Genomic DNA, 24,908 nt, shown 5'->3' with positions numbered 1-24,908 from the left:
AATAAATATATAATTTGTAATAAGGAAATTACAATTTAAAACTCTATTTAATGTCATTCTCATCCCTCCTTTTAATAAATATCCACTAATTCCATTTGAAAAAAAAATTTGCAATTCAAATATTTATAGAAAAACAAGAAAAAAAAATCGGCCTACTATTTATTGCGTGATACGTAAAAAAGTTTTAATCATTCCAAGTAAACATTAAACAGAATCATACGTAAATTATAATGGCAGGAAAATATCTTGAATACTATTTAAACACAACAATATAATTAAATTTCTATAACTGAATACGGACATTCTGTTAATAATAAAAATTACTTAATAAAGCTTTGATTCTAATAGAATTATCTTTGCCTTTAGATTTGCTATTTTGACCTATAAAAAAATTGAAATTATGAGATACAGCAAAATATTAATAATGAATAAAAGGGCAAACTAATATACTGTCGTATTAAAAGTCCATTTCTATTAGTATTCAATTGAGCAAATATAAAGTTGCTAATAATAAATAGAGGGTTTATTAGTATATTACAATTATTCTAAATATTTTTTGTTAAGTAATACCTGAAAATTACGTGCTAATTATTTTATCATGCGTCAGAATTTTTAGTAATATCATGAGAAATATCAATTTGTAAAGATGAAGACGCTATTTAATAAATAAAGTTCATGAGTACTCTTTACAAATAATTCAGTTATTTTTTTTGTTAACTAATACCTGAGGATTCCATGCTAACATCTTTTTTATGATAATCAACAGAATTTTTTGGTTTGGAAAAAATATCGTCAATTTTTAACTGAGAATTAGCATTCTGTAGGTATTCTATTTAAGTGAATAAGATTTAATTAGTATTTATATTCTCAACATTCTTCTTTAAGTACAAGTTATAAACAATACCTAAAAATTCCTCGCTTATTATATTATCATTTTGCTTATAATAATCATCAGAATTTTTCGGTTCAGGAAGATTGTTATTAATATTCAATTGAGAAATATTAATTTGTAAGGACTCTATTTAAGGGATTAAAAATTATTACTTTGACACTCAATTTGAAAATTTTTTATTAATCAATACCTAAAGACTCCACGCCAATTGTATCATCATAAAATTTAAGTAATCTACTTGTATAAATAGCCTCTGGATGTATTTCATATAATCCTAAATTAGTTGAAGGTATATTGCTATCTGATAAATTATTATTAATTACTTCTGCATTTTTAATTTCCAATTGTAAATTTACTGTTTGATTGTCACTTGGCATATAATACCATTTATATAAAACTTCCTCAATTTCATTTGCTGTAGGTCGATCTGACGAATTTGCGTCTAGGCACTTTTTAATTAGATGTACAATCAACTGAGGTACTTTAATTTTAAACCTTGGTCTAAGTCCTTGACAAATTGTTATTGCTAGATTTTTATTATGGTCTACATCATGATATGGGGGCAATCCAGAAATAATTTCATACATAATTATACCCAAGCTATAAATATCAGCAGCTTTAGTATAAGTTTGGCCTCGTAAAATTTCGGGAGCAATATAAGGCAAAACACCATATATGTTGCTTATTGTATTTTCTGATGCGTTGTAATCCGCAGGTTTACATAATCCCATATCAGTTATAATAGTATCATCATCCACCAGTATATTTCCAACATGTAAATCCCGATGAATTAATTCATTATTATGAATATGTTGAATTCCACATGTAATATTAAGTAAATGATAAATCTTATCACTCCATCTTAATTTATTATAATTTATATTTAAATAATTTCGCAAACTTCCATTCTTTGCATATTCCAAAACCATTATATAATTATTTGTTTTTGGATCTTGGGTTATTCCATAAAATTCAATGATAAAACCATTATTTACTCCTTCTTTATAATGCAACGAAAACTATACATAACATAATGTATTAGTATTTATGGTATTATATATTTGATTAAAAAATTGAAATAAATTTACCTCATTCATAAATTTCAATGTAACATTTTTTGAGTTATTTAAAATTTTCAGTACTACAGTTATACCCTGATCTTTTCTTTTCCAATTCTGATTTTTGTTATCCCATTCATCTATATGTCCATCAATCCAATTTGCTTTATACACTGTACTAAACCCGCCTTTTGCAATATATTTAATGTCATAAAATCTATCAAAAGGCATCCATTCTAGCGCATTTCTTATTTCATAGACCGTATGCGTTGAAAGTTGAGTATCTTGAATAAATTTATCAATATCATTATTACCACTAGTCCAATTTTTGAAATTTTGTTGAAAACGTATTGCGTTACATACATGACTACATTTTTCTTTACATGTTGAAACTACCATATAATTTCTTGATTCTGGATCTCGAGTTATTCCATAAAATTTGTATACTGCAACCTAAAATATAATAATGTTATTAAAATTAAAGCATTCAAAATTCCATTAAATAATAAATTTATTATACCTCATTAATAAATCTTATGACATTCATATTATCTAAACTTTTCAAGATCACAAACATGTTCTGTTCTTTTCTTTTCCAATTTTGATTTTCATAATCCCATTTATCTATACATCCATCAATCCAATTTGCTTCATACATATTAGTAGACCCATCTTTTGTAATACTTTTAATATTTTTAATATTATGAAATTTATCATAAGGTATCCATTCTAATATATTACTTGTGTAACAATCTGATATCTGAGTATCTTGAATAAATTCATCAATATTATTATTGCCACTAGTCCAATTTCCAAAATTTTGTTGAAAGTATTTTGAATTACACATGCTATTGCATTTGACTTTACATGTTAAAACCATCATATAATTTTTTTTACCTGGTTTCTTGGTTATTCCTAATTTAACCTACAAATATAATAATAATAAATTAAAATTTATAATTAAAGATTTTATTAGGTAATAAATTTAGTATACCTCATTTATAAATTTTAATGCAATATTATTTGAATTTTTTAAACTTTTCAGAATTACAACCATATTTTGATCTTTTCTTCTCCATTTTTGATTTATATTATCCCATTCATCTATACATCCATCAATCCAATTTGCTCTATATACTCCATTTTCTGCAGTATTTCTAATATCACAAAATCTATCATAAGATATCCATTCTAATATATTATTTGTATAACAATTTGATAATTGAGTATTTCGGATTAATTTATCAATTTTTTTATTACAACTTGTCCAATTTTCAAAATTTCGTTGATGTATTGCATTGCATGTATTATTACATTTTTTACATATATCTTTAACAACTACTATATAACTCTTAGATTTCGGTATTCGAGTTATTCCATAAGCTTTATGATGTTTTGTAATCTACAATTAACAATACATTAAGCAAAATACCCAGAATTTTATTAAATAATAAATTTATTATACTGACCTCTTTAATAGATTTCAATGTAAAATTAGTTGAATCATTTAAATTTTTCAGAATTACAAACATATTTTGGTTTTTTCTTTTCCAATTTTGACTTTCATTATCCCATTTATCTATATATCCATCAATCCAATTTGCTCTATATTCTTTACCAAATTTGTTTCTAGTAATATATTGAGTTTTAATAAATCTATCATAAGGTATCCATTCTAGTACATTTGGTATTTTATTATCTATATGAGCTGATAATTGAGTATCTTTAATAATTTCATCAATATCACCATTACCACTGGTCCAATTTTCAAAATTTTGTTGAAAATGTATTGCATTGCATATATTATTACATTTTTTACATATATCTATAACAACTACCATATAACTATTAGTTTCTGGGTTTTGAGTTATTCCGTAAACTTTATGATGTATTGTGATCTACAATTAACAGTACATTGAGCAAAATACATTAATAAATATTAAAATATCCAGAATTTGATTAAATAATAAATTTATTATACTGACCTCTTTAATAGATTTCAATGTAACATTAATTGAATCATCCAAATTTTTCAGAATTACAAACATATTTTGATCCTTTCTTTTCCAATTTTCATTATAGTTCTCCCATTTATCTATATGTCCATCAATCCAATTTGCTCTATACATTCTGTCTTCTGCAGTATATCTCACATTACAAAATCTATCATAAGGTATCCATTCCAATGCTTTTCTTACATAATTAGTATGCTCTGATAGCTGAGTATCTTGAATGAATTTATCAATATTATTATTACCACTAGTCCAATTTTTAAAATTTCGTTTAAAACGTTTTGCATTGCATTCAATGCCTCTAAGATCGCAATCACATGATTTAGTTAATTTCTTAATAGATATAATTAAAGAATCCATTGACACTTTATTGGTCACTCAATGTTCGTTCTATAGTAGGTGAGTATTCAGGCCACAAGCAGGAAGACTCTATCTCTTAAGGAGTTGTAGGGTTATAGAAATTGGTCGTATTTAGTTGCTGATCTTTAGATTAGTTTCTTTTATCTTCCAGCTGTAATTTTATGTTGTTTTCCAGTTAAATAAATAAGTTGACACCTTATTTTACCTTTTATACTGTATTTAGTATTATTTGCAATAGTAAGAAGAAAAAGAAATTTTTTACTCCCGAATGGAATATGTACTGTATGAAGATCATTTTATATTAAAATAACTTTGTGTAATCATAATTTAATTTTACTGCATATGATGTAACTTAATGATCATTAATATTTCCTAATCTGGGCGAAGATCTGATCTCAATTCTGATTGGCTAATTTTTAATTGGCTAATTTTTTGAATTTTTCATTAAGCATACTTTTTTTACAAAACAATTTTATTTGAATTATTTAAATTCGTTTGATAAATACAACATTAAACTGTAAAGTTATGCACTTATAGGTTTTAAAAATAGTTTATTAGAAAATTTATTGATTGAAAATTCATTTAAAATCAAAATTTTAATTTTTAATGACTAGTAATAATGATATAAAAAGAAAAACCTGATAATAATACATGAATTATAACAATAAAAAATGAAGAAAATGTCTAACAAGTTGATTGAAATAACGGAATAAAAAAAATGATGAAAAGAATAACAGAAACAGAATGAGATGAATAACAAGAAAAATAAAAGAAATGAAAAGAATGGAAATAAAAGAACAATGAATAGTGAAAAGTTTAATAAAATAAAAAGTACCAAGTAAATAATGAAGCCCATAAAGATTTAAGGTAAACCCATGAAGATCCAAACAAATCAACAGCAAAGACCACAGAATTTAAGATCAAAAAAAAAAGTTTGGAGAATGAAAAATGAAATTCATAAAGTAAAAATAAAATAAAGTTAGTAAGAACAAAAAAACAAAGTGAAGAAAAAGAAAAGAAAGAAATATCTTTAACGCAAAATTGAAAGAACTTAAAGACACAAAAAACAAAAAAAGAAATTAGAAATGAAAAGCAAAATTAAAAACAAAGAAAGAAAAAACAGGGAACGTACCTTTAGCCAAATTTTATTTTCTCAAGTATAATACTATTAGACAAATTCTTAAACTAAAATAACATAAAAAAAGAAAAGGTACACCAAAGAAAATAAATAAGAAAAAAATGGGAAATGAAAGGAAATAAAAAGAAAAACGAGAAAAAGAAGGTAGGAAAGGCTGGCGGGTGAATAAATTTATCAATGGTACTAATCCATTAAGGAAGTGTGTAGTCACGTGATTTATAATAAGACTATCAATGGCGCAAAAATTTAAAATATGATTTAATTTGAATAATTATGTATTATTTTATTATTATTTGTAAAGACATGTGAAAACATACCTATAGAATACAAATATATTAAATTAATTAATGATAAAATGCCTTTTGTTAAAAAAATAATATTATGTTTTCCAGTAGAGAGATTCTAAACTTTCAATAAGCAATTCGCAACCTTTTTGGAACTTCTTTTGATATTTTCTCCAAAATATAATTCGTATTTCGTGTAACAACCGGACAAATTTGTTAGATAAAAATGGGGCAAAATTTGCCGATCTTCATAATAAAATTAAAAAATTGATTTTTTCGATGTAAATGCAACGTCACTTTATATAATTTTAATCGATACAAAACTTATGTCATTTTGTACATCAATACCTAAATCGTACGTCTAATGATTCTTTTAATAACTTTCAAAAAAAAAAAATTTTTTTTACTTGTATGCCAGTTGGATTCCAACACCAAAAATTTTACGTTTTCAAAAATTTTTCTACATACATGACTTATTTATTACAAATTTTGACTTATTTATATCTTAGACGCTTGAGCTACTATTGCTGACTCTTGGCGGTGTTGACTTGTATAACGAGATATCCAATTACGTATAGTCTCTAATTTTGGTACTTCTTCTTCTTCAATTACGCCGTCTTCCACATTTTTCTTTAGCCGGGCAAGCATACTTTCCGCCGTATGCCTTTCACTTTTATTAACATTACCCTCCAAAAAATATTCTTGCAGGAGATTCCACACTTTCTTAGAAATACGTTTACCACTCCCTTTTTTTCCATATTTTTGCGCAGATTTCAATGCCCACCCACAAGCTAATGGCCAAAACAAAAATTGCAAGCTATAATATCAAATACAGATGTAAGTTCATTATACCAGGTAACTATTTAGCTTTCAAATCATGTCATACCTTGGATCCAATATTACTTTATTTCTGTCTTTAGCTGAATTTTTTCTTTCGTCTGAATAGGGATCATGGCTTGATAAATTTGTGTTATCTAAAACTGATAAAAAGTAACATATTACAAAAAGCAGTTAACAACGTGAAGATCACATTTTGCGTGCCTGGTATCTTTGCCAAGGTGTCTTTGGCCAATGCTATTTCTAACTCCTTTACCAAATCTCTTTTATTCGTATCTATATCCTTTAGAATGCCACGAATTTCCAGTTGTTCTTTCACGTGGTTTTTTTTTAGTTTCTTTACCTGAATTCCTATATTTGCATGTTGAATCAGTTGTTTCATCTGAAGATTATCATAAATAATCCTAACTGAATCAATTAATATCCATAAAACCTGTATCATTTGGCAATGGAACTGTCCAAGGATTTTTAGGTATTGAAGACGTTGATACATTGGGATCTGGTTTTTCGATTGTTTTTGATTGTAATTTTTCCAGTTTCTTTGGAGAAAAATTCGTCCAGGCGCCAAGATTTGCAATATCTCTCGCTTGAATATAACCAGCATACTCTCCAGTAATTGGCCATGACCATTCAAATTTGAAATGCCAGGTAATTGGTTTCTCCTTTTTCCAGGTTCTGTAAAGAGACAGTTTGAGAATTTCTAATAATTTCTAATAAACCTAGCTGTATAATAATTCAACTTCTAATTTACAACCTTTTGTTCTAACTGGTTCCAGGTGAGATACTGACGTTCCGCAAATTCCAGATATTGCATTTTCAATGTCTTTTCCTGATGATATATCAAATCCTAATTTTACATATCGATTGATGGAATGTGCAATCTATTTCAAATATAAAGTAAGCTAATATCATGTAGTTAATTCTTGCTAATAGATATTATTTATCAAATGGAAAGGTATGAACAAACCTGAGCATGATGACTGTCAATGGTTGTTTTCGCCTCCCCCGGCTCAAGAAATATCCATTTTTTTGGCCAAATACCGTACCAATCTTGCCAATATCTCAGAGTCATCATCAAATCTGCATTATGATAATGACCTCCATTGTCTGAAATAATCGTAACCTATTCTGGTTTCTTGTTCATAGATTCAATAACAGCGTGAAGACTAGAAGCGGTGAACCAAGCATCTTGACGTGGATCGTTGGACCAGTGGTCGTGTGCTTGGATGTCAAGTTCAAAAGAATCTTCCTTGCGAGTATATACCAATACTGAATGAAGAGTCCAGCCCTTTTTTCCAAAAAACTGTTCTTTTGTCTCTCGTGCACTTTTAGGTAATACCTTCATTTTATAATCCACGACAATAAGTGCTCCTTTTTCATCTAACTCTAACAAATTTGCATTGAATTGTGTGTTCAGGTATACTTTTCGTGTTTGATGAGCAAGATAGTATAGGAGGTGTTCCTGATATTCTTCTAATTCATTATGCAATGTAATTGGAGTATCATTTTTCAATTGATAAAAAATTGCAAATAATTGTCCACATTCAACACATTCGTGACTGTGTGATTCTGTGCAGGTACCAAAGGCGTATGGGAGACAGTGGCTAATGCATGCATTATGGGCAACAGTTCCATTCACAGCAATTTCAAGCTCTTGTTCGTAAGACTTTTTAAAATATCGGCGCAGGTGCTCAAGTTTATTTATATAGTCTTTTTAGATTACCATTTATAAAATAAATCAAAACAAATAAACCAACTTGTAATATATAAATAAAATAAATTGAAAAAATTTTTACTTGAAGATTGTTGTTTTGAATATTTTTTTCAATAAAATTTTTCATTTCTACAAAAATCTCATATCCATAATGACTGCAAATTGAACAAAGACCACCAAGATTCTCTTGATAAATATATTGTTTTCCTTGCAAAAACATCATAAAAGATGTTCTTTTAACACCATCTGGAAATTGGTAGCTGAATTTTTCCCACAAAGATTCTTTTGTATATTTGAGATATTTTACTGGAAGCCCAGTTTTAGTTTCTGTTTTATAGCTACTCATTATCACATTATTTTTATCGTCCAAAAATTGTTGCAACTGATCAAGTTTTTCACGCGAAATTGTAGTTCATGTAAAAATAGGTTTTTCGACACATTTAGCACCTGGTCCATGGATTCTTGCATATTTGCGTGCCTCATTAATCGTATCTGATGAAGAGATCTAATAGAAAAAAAATAATCTTAGTCAAACTGAAATACTAAATTTTTATATGAAAATATCACTAACATTCAAATTCTTTTTAATTTCACAATATGGAAATTGTTCTGCAACAATAGACAAAATGCGCCTTTTTCCATCTTGACCTCTTTTATTTGCATTCAATGATTCATGAATACAATTCCATAGAGTTCCTGTTTGATCACAAAATTTTCTTGGTGCAGGATGAAGAAAATCAAGATCATGTAAAATTTGTAACGTCTCACGATCTTTTTCTGAATTTACCGATCTTGTCCAAAATTCAAACTGTAAATATAAATAATTCAAATTAGATAAATATTTATTTGGTATTATTGCTTAGTATTAATTAATATGTCCATTTCTTACCTCACTTTGATCTTTATTATAAGGTGTAATTTCTACACAACCCATATGCCTAAGCATTGATTTCCAGGCACAAAATTCACGCGAATTCATTTGATATTCAGATCCATATAGTTGCATCAAAGATATTCGCAATTCAATAATTTCACTCTGTTGATTTTTCCAATTTTCAATAAACCCCATCCAGTTAACATCAGAAATTGTTCATTTTTTTAGATGATATTCAAAGATTTGCTGCAATAAAGGTAAATTATTCCATTCTTCTGGTGTACATGATGGAATTTGCAGCTCACTGATTAATGTTTGTGTATATTCATTATCAACTCCAAATAATTTGTTCGCATCAAATTCTGGTTTATAATCTACTTGAGACCACACATCTGCTGGAGTTTTTCCACAAATAATTTTTCTAAGTTTATTATCTTCGTAAACAGTAAGAATACATTTCTTAGCAGTAAAAGTTTGAACATATAAAAATAGTTTTTTATTAACATTATCAATAAAAGATGACTGGTATCCTTCTCCAGCATAGTTCCATTCTTGACTATTTGAAATTCCAATTCCAAAAACTACTATCCGAAGTCGTCCCACAAAAAATTCAAAAGGCTGAAATTGAACATCTTTTAGTAATTGTTCTACGATAATCTCTTGGTCAAAACCCATAACAAGCGGCCCAGAAAATTTTGTTTTTGTTCCAAAAAGACGTTTATATAATGATGTAATAGCAAATGAAGAGTTTGTACATATATCACCATTTATTAACTCGTTATTTATAAAATAACAATTTGCTTGATATCTTGGACCAGGTGTAATTTCTATATCTGCACCTAAAACAACAATAATAAACTCATAACTATTGAGTTTTGTAAGTGTTTGCATACCCAACCTTATTGGAACTAGTCGCGTCGCCTGATCGTTTATATTATTTTCAGTTGCTATCCACCATTCCCGAGAAAAATGTCCATAATGTATTTCTGGAATAATTTTTCCGGTAGTAAGGAGAGTTGTATTATAACTTTTGGTTTGACTTTTGCGTTTGTTCATAGTTTACGCGTCTTAAAAAAATATTTGAGTATAAAATAAAGTGGATTCAGGTTAGACCTATTTTTTTATATGTTTATTATCCCGGCTTCGTATATGAGTGTTTGTCCGATTGTTACACAGATCACGAAATAATATTTAAGTCTAAATAAAACTATACTGGTGAACTTTCAGGTACCAAAAGGTAAGAAAATAATATATTTTTTTTAATATTTAGTAATTTACAAATGTTTTATTAAACATGGACGTTCTGAATAGCACAAAAAAATTTTTGCGCCATGATAGTCAATTAAAAGTCACGTAATTACACTCTCCCCTTAATAATATAATTTAAAGGTGTCGGAATTTTTTTTTTTTTAAAAAAAAAAAGAAAAAAACAAGAAAAAAAATTTTTTTTGAATAAATATAATGGAAAATTTTTTAACCGAGGCTATATAAATACTTGTCTTGGGAGAGGGAACTCTTCCCGCTGATCATTCAGACCAAAAATTTCAGGACGAAAAAAAGGTGGAAGAGTTCAAAAGTGCTTATGGAAATTAATTGTTTTACGCATTTCAACATCACCAACTGTTTATTCAGTCCTTTCTGAACATTTTGATATGAAGTTTAGAAGAAGTTTGCTAGAAGGTTACAGATTTTTTTGACCAAAAAATTTATTTCTCGTTGTCAACTTAATGGTAGTGATCCAAAAATGCCAAGGAAGGGCTGGGTGTTGCTCCACATAAAGGTTTGTCAGTGGGCGATAATAGAGGTTTGGAAAAATAAAAAGTTGGCCTTTGGAAGCTTCTTGGATAGCTTGGAAATAGTGGTTTCTTGGGAATTTTTTGTCGCAGAATTTTTTTTGTCTGCGCAGCAAAAATTTTAGCATGCGGATGAAATCTAAAAGTAGAAACAGAAGATTCAGTAAGGAACCAATTGGATGGTCAGGAAATGAGGTGATTTACTGCAGGACAAATTGTGGCAACAAATTTATCTGAGGAAAGGATCAGCCATATGGGGATCAGCCATATCCACAGTAATCACATGAGGATTCTAGTTTTGACTTGGGCGGTAGCAATGTAAATAAATGTAGACAAACTTTTGTTTTGTTCAAAGAACTAACGTTGGGCAAGTCACTGTGAATGGACAGGGTAGTTATAGAAAACGCGCTTTTTGGGAAGATGTACGCTCCACTGCGGGCCTAGCCAACTCTTCAGGGAAAACGCTCTTTTCGGGAAGATAGACATTTCACTGTGAGGCCTAGCCAACTCCAGTGATTTTTTTTTTTTTTTGGAATAGATAGTTGTTAGGAAGATTTTTTTAGTTTGGTTTAGAATTAGGGTAGTTTTTGTTGTTTCATTTTTCTTCTGAGAAGTGTAAAATGCGTAAGGTAGGATTTTTATGATTAATAAAGTATCTATGTGTGGGGAGTTTGAGGGAGTTTAGCATTGGCGCAAACGCTTGGTTAAAAATTTGTTAAACTAGGAGTATAAATAGCTAGTGTTAAATTTCGTGTTTTCTTTTTTGTTATTGGGTTTAGTTTTAGTTTTTCTTCTTGTATGTTTTTTGTTTTGTTTTTGTTTGTAGTAGATAGATACTTTATTAGCAGATGCATGTCATCTAGAACATGATGCGCTGTTTCTGCGATCATCATGTTATTAATAAAGTTTAAAAAAAAAATAAAATAAAATAAATAAATAAATACTCGTCTTGCGTAATTGAATAAGGTAACAAATGATCAGAGCCAAAATTACGTAATGCCACCTGAAATTATCTAAAAAGAAAGGATCTACGTATTGTTTTTTTTTCTAATCTTTTTATGTACTGTATTACTCAGATCAATCAGATCATGCAATGCAATTAGAGCTGCGACCCTTAGAATTTCTGAATCCATCCCAGCCAAATGATCGACATAGTTTCTAAGCTAAGTGGGCGTGCACTACATCCTAGCTTATAAACTGCCCATGGGCTATACATGCCACCCAAATTATTTTGGACTGCCGTAATTATAAGTAAAATTCCAAATTCAATTATGGCATCCCAAATTATTTTGGCACTTTACATAGTAAATTATATATAAACTGAATGAATTATGGCATCCCAAATTATAATTATGGCATCCCAAAATAATTTGGGCAGCATATATACCATGGGCAGATTAGCCCACAAGATCTGATTGGTCCAAACAACTTACCAACATTAAATTACAAATAAGGCAATTTTATAACTTTTGATCGGATATTTACTTATAAACTCATAGTCAAGGATTGCATTAATGTACATTTTGTATCACCTTATAACTATAAAAAAGGCAAAAATTTTTTTAAGGTTACACACTAATTTGGCCAGAATTAAGATAATTTCGCCCAGCAAAATTTGGCCAGAATTATAAAACAGACATAAATGTCCGTTTGCAAATTTGTTCAGAATTATAAAAATGGACATTTATGTCCGTTTTTGTAAATTTGGTCAGCATTATAAATGCAAATATTATAAATTGCATCAATTTATTATAATCCAGTAATCATAGAAAAAATAAATTATAACTTGTTAGCTTTATCTCATCAAGACATGTTAAATTGTTAAATTGTGGTTTCTATCATCAATAGATGGAAAGTTATTGGCATTTGGAAATATTTAAGAATACAAAAAAATTCTTTTCAAACAATGTAAATATCTTATTATTTATTAATCCTAAAGGTATAAAACTCCTACCATTTAATACATCTCAATACAATCCAACAAGCTGTGTATTATTTTTTTACAATTACTTGATGACAAGTTAATGCAATTTAACTTTTAGCAATTTGGTATATTTTAACCAAAAAAAAATTTTTTTATTGTAAATTTAAGGGACAGATCGCCATTCAACCGGAGAAATTTAATAATGCCAATTTACACAGATTATTGCCAAAAATGGCTAATACTCCTTTTTTACCAGATCGTCGACTCATCACGTGATATGACGTACAAATTTTAAAGATGGTAGTCGATAGTGACAATCCTAGCTAAGCTACTCGCAAAATTTGAAGTCGTCAAAGTTCCACAGCTTTGACTTTACTATGTAGGAACGCGAGATTCTGGCCATAAATTTCCGGTAATTCGAATTTTAGACTAAAGCTCCGAACGGGTCGGTTTGGTCCGGATTATAGACGGTTCGGATTAGAGCCGAAATCCGTAAGAACCGAACCGAAAAACTGGCAGTTCAGTTCGGTTTAATCCGATTTTTATAAAAATGCGAAAAATCGAATATCCGGCCATCTAGTGATCGTATAAAGTCGAGCCATATATCATTGGATTTGTCTCGACGAGACGCGTCGAATGGTGGTAAGATCATGTCTCTAGCATCGATAGAACACACGTTAACCCACGCTAAATGATTTATCAATAATTTGAATTAGCAAGCTATATATCGGTGCTAGAGACATGATCTTAGCGCCATTCGACGCGTCTCAGTGAGACGAATCCAATGAATATAAATTCATTCGTGTACGACCACTAGATGGCGAATAATATCAAGTTTCGCATTTTTTTAAAATTTTCGAGCGTTAAAAATTAAAAATTTCGATACATGAATCTATTCGTCGTCCAATGGTCGTAGAATTAGAACTCATTGGATTCATCTCGATGAGACGAGTCGAATGGTGGTGAGATCATGTCTCTAGCATTAATAGATCGTAAGTTAATTCACGCTAAATAATTTATAAAAAATTGGCATTAACTTACGATCTATTGATGCTAGAGACATGATCTTACCACCATTCGACGTGTCTCATCGAGACGAATCCAATGAGTGCTAATTCATATTTGTATGACCATTGGACGACGAATAAATTCATGTATCGGAATTTTTAATTTTTAACGCTCGAAAATTTTAAAAAAAATGCGAAACTTGATATTATTCGCCATCTAGTGGTCGTACACGAACGAATTTATATTCATTGGATTCGTCGCACTGAGACGCGTCGAATGGTGCTAAGATCATGTCTCTAGCACCGATAGATAGCTTGCTAATTCAAATTATTTATAAATCATTTAGCGTGGGTTAACGTGTGATATATCGATGCTAGAGACATGGTCTTACCACCATTCGACGCGTCTCGTCGCGAGGAATCCAATGATATATGGCTCGACTTTTTACGATCACTAGATGGCCGGCTATTCGATTTTTCGCATTTTTATAAAAAATCAGATTAAACCTTCTAACCAACCGGTTGGTTCTAATACCCGAACCGAACCGAACCGAATTTTGAGACGGTTTCGGATCAGTTCCCCGGTTTAGCCCGAACCGTTCGGAGCTTTATTTTAGACAATTTATTTTTCAACAATTTCAACCAAAAAATGAGTTAATTTAGGTTTTTATTTAGTTTTTAAACCTTTTTTGGTTTTAATTTAGCCTTTTTTTTTATTTTTTTATCTTAATATATTGAGTATTACCAATATTTACTAGATCTGCTTATTATACTATACTATAGTATGTTGTTTACCATATTTTCTGTAGCTTGCTCTTTAAATGTTCGTGTATAAGCTGAAATCCAGTTTTGTATCATTGCTATCTTAGGGACATCTTCAGCTTCCAATTCACCAGATTCAACAAATGTCATCAGCTCATTATACATATCCTTTGCCGACATTTTATCCTTTTGGTTGAGATTTCCATTCAAAAAAAAAACCCTTCGACAACTCCTTCACCTTCTTTTTCATTCTTTTCTCCCTTCCTTTCCCTCCTAATTTTTGATTGCTTTTCAACACCCATCCTATAGGTAATTGAAAATTCACATCAACAGAACTGATTCAATGCAAAAAAACGTAAGTTTTCAATTTTTGAATTATGTCTGTTTAAGCTTACATGTTTCTTTACCTTGCATCTTCTAATTCATCATTGCGATTGTTATTATCCGTGAATTCTGGTATTCTAACTGAATTTATGTCTATAGAACATGTTAGTCAAACATGTTTATAAAAAAACACATCTATTTCAATTGATTACCTGGCAGGGGAATTGTCCAAGCTGACTCAGGTTCAGTTTGTTCGGAAATCTTTGGATGGGGACGAACAATTGGTTTGGTACAAAGTTTTGCAATTGCAGAGGGAGAAAAATTATTCCATAGACCAAAATGTGGAAGTGATCGGGCACATATGTAGCCTATCATTTCGCCGGAAATTGGCCATTTCCAGTAAAATAAATTTGAAATCCCTTTTATAGTTTTGACACTTGGTTTTGAATTTAGTTCTTTTTTGCTAACATTATTTGGATTTTCATTTTCAGATTCAAATTGACTTCGATTTGGTTCCAAATGTGCTAGTGATGTACCAGATAAATGTTTAGCCGCTTCTACCATATCCTCTCCATCACGAATATCATATCCAATCTGAATATATCGTTTGATTGAATGGGAAATCTAAAAGAAAATGGTAATTTTAATATAAAATCTATTGCTATATCTATATATATTATAATACTTACTGCAGCATGATGTGAATCAATTGTTGTTTTAGCTTCACATGGCTCGAGGAATTGCCAATCACGAACTTCAATTTGATACCATTCATTCCAATGCGCAACTATAGCCATAAGTTCTGATAAATGGTAATGTGCCCCATTATCTGATATTATTCTAATTCATTTTGGTTTATGTTTTATTGTTTCAAAAACAGCTTCAAAAGAGGAGGAAGTAAACCAAGCATCTTGCTTGGTATCAGTTGACCAGTGATTGTAAGCTTTTAATACTAATTCTTTGCAATTATTTTTTTTTATAAAAACTAGAATTGTGTAAAGAGTCCATCCACATTTGCCAAAAAATTCTGCTTTAGTTTCCCGAGCAGATTTTGGCAAAATTCTCATCTTATAATCAGCAACAAATAACGCACCATGCTCATCAAGAGTGGTTAATGTAGCTTTAAATTGAGCATTCAAGTATACTTTACACGTTGTATGGGCTAAAAAATACTGCAATTGTTCTTTTATTTCTTCTAAAGAAGTGGCTTGATCTTCCATTACATGTAATTGCATAAATTCAAAAAATTCAAAAAACTTATCACATTCTGAGCACCGTGAATTATGTTTTTCAGAACATTTTCCAAAGGCATATGGCAAACAATGGGAAATACAAGGATTATGTTTTGTTATACCATCAGCATCAACCACTAATTCTCTTTCATAACCACGATGCATATGGTGCTTTAAAGCATCAATTTTTCGCAATATATTATCCTGAGGATATATTAAAAGGTAAATAATATTTTTCAACCTAAAATAATTCATTTATCAAAATAGAATTTACTTACTAATTGATCTTTTTGTGAAAATGTATTGCGTGCAATAGCTATTAAAGATTCAAATGGAGTATAGCCATACTCATTACAGGTGAGACAAAGTCCACCCATATCATCTCAATATTTGATATTACTACAGTTTGCTAATCGGCCCATAAATGATGTCTTTTTCATACCATTAGGAAAAGTTTCTTCAAATTTTTTCCACAGTTTAGTTTTTTGATCACACATATATAATATTGGCAATCCATTTTTATCCACTTTGTAAGAACTTTGTGCAACTATACTTCGATCCCGAAAAAATATTAGAAATTGTTTTTCTTTAATTTCAGACATTTGTTTAACAATTCTTCTTGGTTTTATTAGGCTTGGTGCTCCTGGTCCATTAAGTCTTGCATGTTTTCATGCGGAATTAATTGTATCATTTCCTACCTGTATGTAATAATAACAGTTTTTTTAAGATTTATTTTATAGTGAATTCAATAAATATAGATTTTGGCTTTACCCCAAACTTTTCTTTGAGTTTTTTATATGTAAAATTTTCGGCAATTATTGAAAGAATTCTAACTTTTCCATCATCTCCTCTTTTATTTTTTTCTAAAGCTTTTTGTAAGCTTTTCCAAAGTGTTTTATTTTCATTATCAGGGTTAGATTTCTTTTCTATCACTACTAGCATTCCTGATTCAAAAAGTTTCGCTAGATTTTTCCTATCAGGTGAAGGATCTGGTGCCTTTGTCCAAAATTCAATTATATGCCGTTTTTTTGAAATGGGTGATATTAATACAACCAGAGGCACGAAGCATTGCTTGCCATGCACCTAATTCTTTTTCTTGAAATTGATAATTTTCCGGATAAATTTGAAATAAAATTGCAGGAAATTGAATTATTGTATTAGTTTGTTTGTACCAGTTTGTAAATAAGTTTGACCAATCTGAAAATGTATTAGCAATTTTACGTTTTTTTATATTTTGTTCAAATATAAGATTCAGTAAATCAATATTTTTTCAATTATCACTTGTACAAGTAATTATATTATTATTCTTTTTCAATTCTTCCAATTTTTGTTGAACGTATGAATTAGTGATTCCAAATAAAGTCACTCCATCATATTTTCTGAGAATGCCAATAGTCTCCCAAATTTTATTAGGCGTAGTATCCTTATTATAGTATAATTTAATACCTTCATAATAAATGTCCAAACTACATTCATCTTCTAGTATAGATTGTACAAAAAGTGATTGTTTACCATTATATTTCGTTATAAGTGTAGAAAGATATCCTAGACCAGCACCATAATATTCTTCACAAGATGAAATACCAATTTTACTGACCACAATTAATATTTTATCTAAACGAATAAATATTGGAATAAATTGAACATCTGCTATTAACTCATGAACAATTGATTCATTGTCAAACCCCATAACAGCTAATCCTGAATATTTTGTTTTATTACCAAAAGTTTGGTTATACGTTTCATTAATTGCTACAGAAGCTGATGGCTGAGCTCCAGAATCTTTATCATCACAAACACAGCAGAAACATGGATTTTGTGTTTGTTCATTATTAAGAACTGTTATTGCAAAGTTCTTATTGTTAAGATAACAATTAACAGACATAAATAATCGATAAGGTATCAAATTAGCGTTAGTTTTATCAAATTTACATAATTCCCACCAATTTCGTGCATATATACCGTAATGCAAATCTTCTGAAATAATTCCCTTGGCCAAAAGGGTTATTGTATACTGTCTTTTTTTGCTCATTGAGAAAGTTTGTATAATAAAGAACGCAAGATTCCAAAAAAAGTTTTTTTATTAATAACGAAGCCCATAAAATTAATTATAAGTTGCCGATCATTTTATCCTGTTAAGTGTCGATCTGTCACTTAAGTTATTTAACATTTAAAAAATGATTTTTTGTTTTTATTTTTTACTATTAAATACAAATTATTTCAAAAATGCAGAAAATTAAATCTTTTAATTATTATTTAAAAATTATGCTATTAAATATAACATTAATTTTTTTGTTTTTTATTTACTTTTTTTATTAGATCTAAAAATTGTCAGAAATTTAAATCCTTCAATTATTAATACATTACATATTTATGGAAGTTAAATAAATACAGTCAACTCTCTTTATAGTCACACATTTGGGACAGTCCATATTTGGTGATTATAAAGAGATGTGACTATATAAAAAATTTCTTATATTAGTATATCATAATTCCGGCCAAAAATTAACATAATTTTAGCCAAAATTATACTCAAAACTTTATTGTATCGTAACTCTGCCAATATTGATCCTAGAGAGACGATCTTACCGCCATTCGATTCGTCTTGATGAGACGGTTCTAATGGTATAAAATACATCGAAATTCAATCCCTAGATTAATTTCCGAAATTAAAAAATATTAAATGGTTTTTAAGTAGTAACTCCGTCAATATTGATCACAGAGAGATGAGCTTACCACCATTCGATTCGTCTTGATGAGGCGATTCCAACGAGCTATTAATCGTCTTTTTACAATCACTAGGTACCGAGAAATTTAGCAAAATGTTAAATGGCGCAGTAAACGTAAATTAAGAAATATAATAATGCCGATGCTTAACATTTTGTTGAATAACTCATCAGCCAGTGATCGCAAAAGGATAAAACTACCACCATTCGATTCATCTCAGTGAGACGATTCTAACAAGCTATGATACATCTTTGTACGATTATTAGATGCCAAGTTATTTAATATATTCTTTATATAACTGTGATTATAAACGGTTTTTTTTAATATAAGATTTTTGAGGATAGGTGTGATAGTGACTATAGATAGATTGTGACTATATAGGATAGGTTTTAATAATAAAGTGTTTTGAACATTCAACTGGTGTGACTATATAGTAGAATGTGACTATAACGGGAGTGACTATAGAGGGAGTTGACTGTATACTTATTTAATGTAATTTAGCAATTAACATTGATTAATTTTGATTTTATTAATTTTTTTTTTATTTGATGATTTTGATCCAAATTATTTTGAAAATTGATAGAAATTTAAATGATTTGGCTCTTTTAATTATTAATACATTACATATTTATGGAAGTTAAATAAATACTTATTTATTAATCTATTTAATGTAATTTAGCAATTAACATTTTATTTTGATTTTATTTATTTTTTTTATTGATCCAAATTATTTAAAAATTAATAGAAAATTAAATGATTTATTTGGCTCTTTTAATTATTAATATATTATATATTTATAGAAGTTAAATAAACATACTTGTTTAATCTATTTAATGTAATTTAGCAATTAACATTGATTTTATTTTAATTTTATTTTATTTTTTTATTTAATCTAAATTATTTAAAATTTGATAGAAAATTAAAGGATTTGATTCTTAATTATTAGTACATTATATATTTATGGAAGTTAGATAAACATACTTATTTAATAATGGAATTTAATATTTAAAATTATTTTATTAATATAAAACTTAATTTTTGTTTTGTTTTTATTTACAGTATTTTTAGTATTTTTTTATTTTTTATTTTTTATTTTTTTTTATTAGATACAAATTATTTTAAATATTGTTAGAAATTGGATCAACAAAATCATTTATTAAAAAAATTTGGATTTGCAAATATTGCAGTAAATGTTTATCAGTACATTTCGCAAATCCAAATTTTTTTTAATGAATGACTAGCTGTTACCTGTTGCTTCATGCCGGGAACAATGAGTTTTTTTAAATAGAAAGATTTAGTATTATAATGTAATACTAAGTAAATTAAAGAAGTTTTTTTGTTTATAATTAGGAATTTAATATTGTAATAATTACTTAACAAAACATATGTATTAAATTATATTTATAATTAGAGCTCCGAACAGGTCAGCCAAATTCAGGTAACCTGACCTGACCTGACCTGAAATTCAGGTCAGGTATGAGATTTTTAAAAAAAATTCAGGTCAGGTATGAATAGTGTTTGGATCCGTAACCGGATTCAACCAGATATATCCGGATAATTTTTTTTTCGGATATCCAGATAATTGCGGTTTTTACCCGGATAAGAAACCGGTTAAAAATTATCCAGGTTGACCCAGAATCCGGATAAAAAAAAATTTTTTTTTGATTTTAATTTTATCCTTTTAATTTTCATTTCATTTGTAAAATATTCTATTTGTATCATTGATTTATTAATAAAAAAAGATTTATTTGTCTAATAAAATTATTTTATCATGATTTAGAATTTATTTTATATAATACAATAAATCTTATACTGTTAGAATAGAATTATTCAATAAAAGAGTAAAAAAATATAACTTACTAAAAGATTTATCATTTTATTTAATAAAAGTAAAATTCACTTTATTTAAAAACATTTACATAATAAAAATAAGACACTAACAAAAATAAATTTAATATCAATTATTCTAATACATCCTCATCCTCCACAAAATCATTATTTTCCACTTCTAAATCTGGTGGAAATACATTAATATGATCCATAGTTTGCATGTTGCGTTTTAAAAATACCATTTTTCCTACTAAATTAGGATCCAATAAACTTCTTTTTGCCGTAATGTAATTCCCTGCATCAGAAAAAAGTCGCTCAGAAGCTACAGAAGTAGCAGGAATTCCTAAGTATTTTTGTGCTATAATAGAAAGAATTGGAAAATTTTCTTTTTTAGTCTTCCACCAATTTAATGGATTTTTATTTTCTCTAACAACTGGCAAGAGAAAATAAGTAGTAATTTCATCAGCTATTGTTGATGATGCAGTAGATTTTTCTGTTGTTTGAAATACTTTTCTTATTGATTTTTCACGCATCTCTCTATACTCATGTAAAGATTTTGTACTGGGAGTTGAACTTCTACTAGTATCAGCTGAAATTGTTGAAATTGGTGTAATTGTGGGTGATGGTGGAGTACTAATTTGTTGTTGCATTTCTCTTTTCAACTGATCATATTGTATCTGTAAACTTGAATGAATTTTTACTTTTATATTTTCATCAGATATAAAATTAAGATCTTTATATCGTGGGTCTAAAAGTGCTGCCATAATGCCAAACTCATCTGGCATTGACCAGTAGTGTTTTAAAGCCTATATATATATATTTTTTTACATTTTTTATAACTTCTGAAATATTATTATAATCTATTCCAGTTGACTGGTTAGTTAAATTCTCTTCTGTATCAGATATAATGGTATTATCATCAGGTTCTTCATATTCCTCATGTAAATTATCAACTGGTTTTAAGGAATTTGTAAGATTTGTAATGATGGGGAACATTTGACTTAATGTTATATAGGTACTTCCAGAAAAATCTCGTGTAGCTTTTTCAAATGGTGCTAATATATTACATAATTCATCCAATAATTCCCATTCATTATCCTTTAACACAAGTTTTTTTAATCTATTACCATCAGCTTTTTCTTCAGGTTTGAGAGAACATGACAAATTTATATTTAGTTGAAGTTAGGGAATGGAAAGTCCGTTACAGTCCGGTTAAAGTCCCAAGACTTACAGGTCCTGGCACATGGACAGACCGGACCCAGTTTAAGGACCGAAACTAGGACTTAAGTTAGGACTTAGTCCCGATTGAATTGATTGGTTAATTTTAAACAAAAAATACTTAAATAATTTATTTATTACGAGCTACAAAAAAAATTTATTAATTCGTCGATAATCAAAATGCTAACCATTTAAGTAATGGCGTTGTAATAATTCCCACCAAAGCCACATTTTTTATTTTGTAAGTTGAAAAAAATTTTTCTGAACTTGATTAATAAAAGTATATACAGTGATTATATTACTATAAACAATTAAACGTTACCCATTACTCTTAATTTCTTTTCTTTCCTATTCCTTTTTCAAGCCAACTTTTTGAACACAATAATGCACGAGACGTATCTGGTTGCAATCTATTTCTTGTGCGAGTTATAGTATTACTCGCCACAGAAAATGCTTGCTCACACGCAACACTAGTAGCCTGAATGGATAAATAGTCTCGTGCCATTGCACCTAATGCTGGAAACTCTCGAAAATGAACCTGCCACCATAGCAATGGCGCAACATTATCATCACATGGCAAAGCAAGATACCGGTCAATCTCCTCATAAATTCCAGTTGATGGTCTTGTAATATTTAATGCGGTACTATTATTTAATCGCCTCCTCTTTAATTGATGAAAGTAATCACGAGTGCTTGCTATTTCACCATTATCATGATTAATTACAGCTGGTTGAGACATTGGTGTATGATATTCAGAAAAACGCCTTTTTACTGCATTAATTGCATTTGTTGATTCTTCTCCAGCAGAAAACAAAGTAAGTTTTGTGCGTGGATCTAGTACCGTAGACGCTAAGGTAGATGAATCCACTACTTCCCAATACTGATCAATTTTTTGAAGTATTGATGATGCTACTTCACTTTGACTAAATTCTTCTTTTCCAATATAATCGTTTAGATGTTGTTGGATTCCAAGAAACAAAAACCTTACATCAGAAATGGTGGGATAGGAGGAAGCTGAAAGCAATACTGTTGCTTTTTCTAATGGTTCCAGTAACGTAAGTGTATCCTATTTATATTGTAAATTAGTCATAATGTAGTTTATTTTTTGGATTAGTTATGTTATTAATTAATGTTAATATCGTTATTAATGAAGAATAGCTAACACTTACATTTATTTTTATCCATCCTTGCGCGTCCGGTACGAATTTTTTAATGTCTTGATCTGTTGCAGCTAACATTTCAATAGGTCGCAACATTTTTTGGAATTTTACAATCATGTAATAGGTGCTATTCCACCTGGTCTCAACATCTAATTGTGGTTTGTAATATGTTAAATTTTCTATTGAACACAATTCTCGTAATCTATCACACCTTAGAGTTGAGTGTTTAATTTTTTTCATTAACTCACGAATTTTAACAACCTCATCATCAATAATTTTAATTCCTTGCTGCGCGGCCAAATTTAAAATATGTGCAGAGCACCTATAATGTCGAAAAGACTGATCATTAAGTTCTTTTGTAAGTTCTTCTGCAATTATTCTTCCACAAACTACCATCGCCGATTCATTATCAGTAGTTAAAGCCAAAGTTTTTTCAAGTAGATTAAATTCTGTTAAAACTGATTTTATTGCATTTGCTATATTATTTCCAGTATGACGGGTAGTAAAAGAAATAATATCTAATAAAAAGTTTTTTAGGTTCCAATTATTGTCAACATAATGAATTGTCAGGCCAAGAAATGCATCATTATTACATGTTGAAGTCCACATATCGGCTGTTAAAGATAATTTGCCCGGAATTGCATTTAGATCTTCTTGTATATTTTTACGTTTTTCTTTAAAATAATCAACTACCAAAGTTTTTACTGTTTTTTCATCTGGAATTTGATATCGAGAATCAAATTTATTGATCATAATTTTAAATCGCAAATTTTCAACAGAACGGAAGGGTTGTGCATCTCCAATTACCCACTCTACTACTGCAATATCTCGTTCATTTTTTTCTTTTTCAGGCCAAGGATCAGTTTGCCTAAAATTCAAAATACTTTGATTCTTTCCTGTATTTTTGACATTTCCTATCTTTATTTTATGTATAGATTCTAAGTGTCGTTTTAAAGTTGAAATTCCAGTTTTTTTTCCAAAAACACATTGACATTTGCAACAAACTGGATATCCTGGATGTTGAGTTGTTTGTTCGTTAAAATACTTCCATGTTGGTGAAGTTCGGCGAGATTGAGGTGAGGTTTCTTCTTCACTGTCATCATTATCATCATTTTCTTCATCTTCTATAGGAGGTGCATCTTGTTCAAAAGGTTCAAATTCATCAAAATTGTTAAAATCTTCAAAATCATAATTCGAATAAGACATTTTTACTGAAAAATTTAATGGGAAGGAAAAAACAATGGGAAGAGTGAAGTAAAGTAAAATGCAAAACGCGAAAATTTTGACGGTAAGAGACGTGTCATGATTTACATATTTCACATGACTTATTAAATTGCAGTAAAGATCTGCGAAATTAATCTCTAAATTTATTTATATTGTTTATTATAAAAACCGATTTGGGACCGTCCAAATTAAGTCCCAAAATTAGGACTAGGTCTTACCAAGACTGAGTTCAAAGACTCAGTCCTAAAGTCCTGGACCTGAACTCTTCCATACCCTAGTTGAAGTACTGCATATTGAAGAAAAATAAGCCTATCCCATGCTAAATAAGAAGAGTTCCACCTTAAATAATCAAATAAAATTACATCAAATTTTAATTAAAATTATAATAATAAAATATTAAAATTTAATTGAATAGTAATTAATTAAATGTAAAAAATTTACCTAGTAGATATATCTTGTATTAAATGGTATGTTTCTTTATAACCAATGTCTTTTTGAACGTTAATCAGTCTTTCAATTTGTTTTTGAGTGGAAAAAA

The 24,908-nt window shown here is 28.9% G+C and overlaps 10 protein-coding genes across 10 annotated transcripts; all 10 read right to left on the bottom strand.

Annotated features, from left to right (window-relative positions):
- Positions 1 to 596: 596 nt before the first annotated feature.
- On the bottom strand, positions 597 to 1,479 carry OCT59_012416 (uncharacterized protein; the record flags this gene model as incomplete). The annotated part of the gene is made up of 4 exons (XM_025323678.2): positions 597 to 655; positions 725 to 829; positions 905 to 1,018; positions 1,083 to 1,479. The coding sequence occupies 4 exons, from the start codon at positions 1,477 to 1,479 to the stop codon at positions 597 to 599; spliced, it is 675 nt and encodes a 224-aa protein (XP_025165489.2).
- Positions 1,480 to 6,242: 4,763 nt separating this feature from the next.
- On the bottom strand, positions 6,243 to 7,653 carry OCT59_012415 (uncharacterized protein; the record flags this gene model as incomplete). Its single annotated transcript, XM_066134447.1, has 6 exons — positions 6,243 to 6,561; positions 6,631 to 6,699; positions 6,764 to 6,932; positions 7,015 to 7,256; positions 7,371 to 7,462; positions 7,549 to 7,653. The coding sequence occupies 6 exons, from the start codon at positions 7,651 to 7,653 to the stop codon at positions 6,243 to 6,245; spliced, it is 996 nt and encodes a 331-aa protein (XP_065989711.1).
- Positions 7,654 to 7,704: 51 nt separating this feature from the next.
- OCT59_012414 (uncharacterized protein) lies at positions 7,705 to 8,641 on the bottom strand (the record flags this gene model as incomplete). Its single annotated transcript, XM_066134446.1, has 2 exons — positions 7,705 to 8,247; positions 8,378 to 8,641. 2 exons carry the CDS (start codon positions 8,639 to 8,641, stop codon positions 7,705 to 7,707), a joined length of 807 nt encoding a protein of 268 aa, XP_065989710.1.
- Positions 8,642 to 8,707: 66 nt separating this feature from the next.
- On the bottom strand, positions 8,708 to 9,364 carry OCT59_012413 (uncharacterized protein; the record flags this gene model as incomplete). Its single annotated transcript, XM_066134445.1, has 3 exons — positions 8,708 to 8,800; positions 8,867 to 9,103; positions 9,185 to 9,364. The coding sequence occupies 3 exons, from the start codon at positions 9,362 to 9,364 to the stop codon at positions 8,708 to 8,710; spliced, it is 510 nt and encodes a 169-aa protein (XP_065989709.1).
- A 21-nt stretch (positions 9,365 to 9,385) lies between these two features.
- On the bottom strand, positions 9,386 to 10,225 carry OCT59_012412 (uncharacterized protein; the record flags this gene model as incomplete). Its single annotated transcript, XM_066134444.1, has 1 exon — positions 9,386 to 10,225. One exon carries the CDS (start codon positions 10,223 to 10,225, stop codon positions 9,386 to 9,388), a length of 840 nt encoding a protein of 279 aa, XP_065989708.1.
- A 4,445-nt stretch (positions 10,226 to 14,670) lies between these two features.
- On the bottom strand, positions 14,671 to 15,776 carry OCT59_012411 (uncharacterized protein; the record flags this gene model as incomplete). The annotated part of the gene is made up of 5 exons (XM_066134443.1): positions 14,671 to 14,823; positions 14,894 to 14,990; positions 15,063 to 15,132; positions 15,192 to 15,603; positions 15,669 to 15,776. The coding sequence occupies 5 exons, from the start codon at positions 15,774 to 15,776 to the stop codon at positions 14,671 to 14,673; spliced, it is 840 nt and encodes a 279-aa protein (XP_065989707.1).
- Positions 15,777 to 15,824: 48 nt separating this feature from the next.
- OCT59_012410 (uncharacterized protein) lies at positions 15,825 to 16,588 on the bottom strand (the record flags this gene model as incomplete). The annotated part of the gene is made up of 2 exons (XM_066134442.1): positions 15,825 to 16,415; positions 16,490 to 16,588. 2 exons carry the CDS (start codon positions 16,586 to 16,588, stop codon positions 15,825 to 15,827), a joined length of 690 nt encoding a protein of 229 aa, XP_065989706.1.
- Positions 16,589 to 16,940: 352 nt separating this feature from the next.
- On the bottom strand, positions 16,941 to 17,153 carry OCT59_012409 (uncharacterized protein; the record flags this gene model as incomplete). The annotated part of the gene is made up of 1 exon (XM_066134441.1): positions 16,941 to 17,153. One exon carries the CDS (start codon positions 17,151 to 17,153, stop codon positions 16,941 to 16,943), a length of 213 nt encoding a protein of 70 aa, XP_065989705.1.
- Positions 17,154 to 17,481: 328 nt separating this feature from the next.
- Positions 17,482 to 18,243, bottom strand: OCT59_012408 (uncharacterized protein; the record flags this gene model as incomplete). Its single annotated transcript, XM_066134440.1, has 1 exon — positions 17,482 to 18,243. One exon carries the CDS (start codon positions 18,241 to 18,243, stop codon positions 17,482 to 17,484), a length of 762 nt encoding a protein of 253 aa, XP_065989704.1.
- A 2,868-nt stretch (positions 18,244 to 21,111) lies between these two features.
- Positions 21,112 to 21,553, bottom strand: OCT59_012407 (uncharacterized protein; the record flags this gene model as incomplete). The annotated part of the gene is made up of 2 exons (XM_066134439.1): positions 21,112 to 21,126; positions 21,200 to 21,553. 2 exons carry the CDS (start codon positions 21,551 to 21,553, stop codon positions 21,112 to 21,114), a joined length of 369 nt encoding a protein of 122 aa, XP_065989703.1.
- Positions 21,554 to 24,908: the final 3,355 nt, after the last annotated feature.

Source organism: Rhizophagus irregularis, chromosome 2 (genome assembly GCF_026210795.1).
Source record: "Rhizophagus irregularis chromosome 2, complete sequence".
Classification (NCBI taxonomy): domain Eukaryota; kingdom Fungi; phylum Glomeromycota; class Glomeromycetes; order Glomerales; family Glomeraceae; genus Rhizophagus; species Rhizophagus irregularis.
The sequence above is the reverse complement of the archived record's forward strand: the minus strand, read 5'-3'. Positions and strand labels throughout refer to the sequence as shown.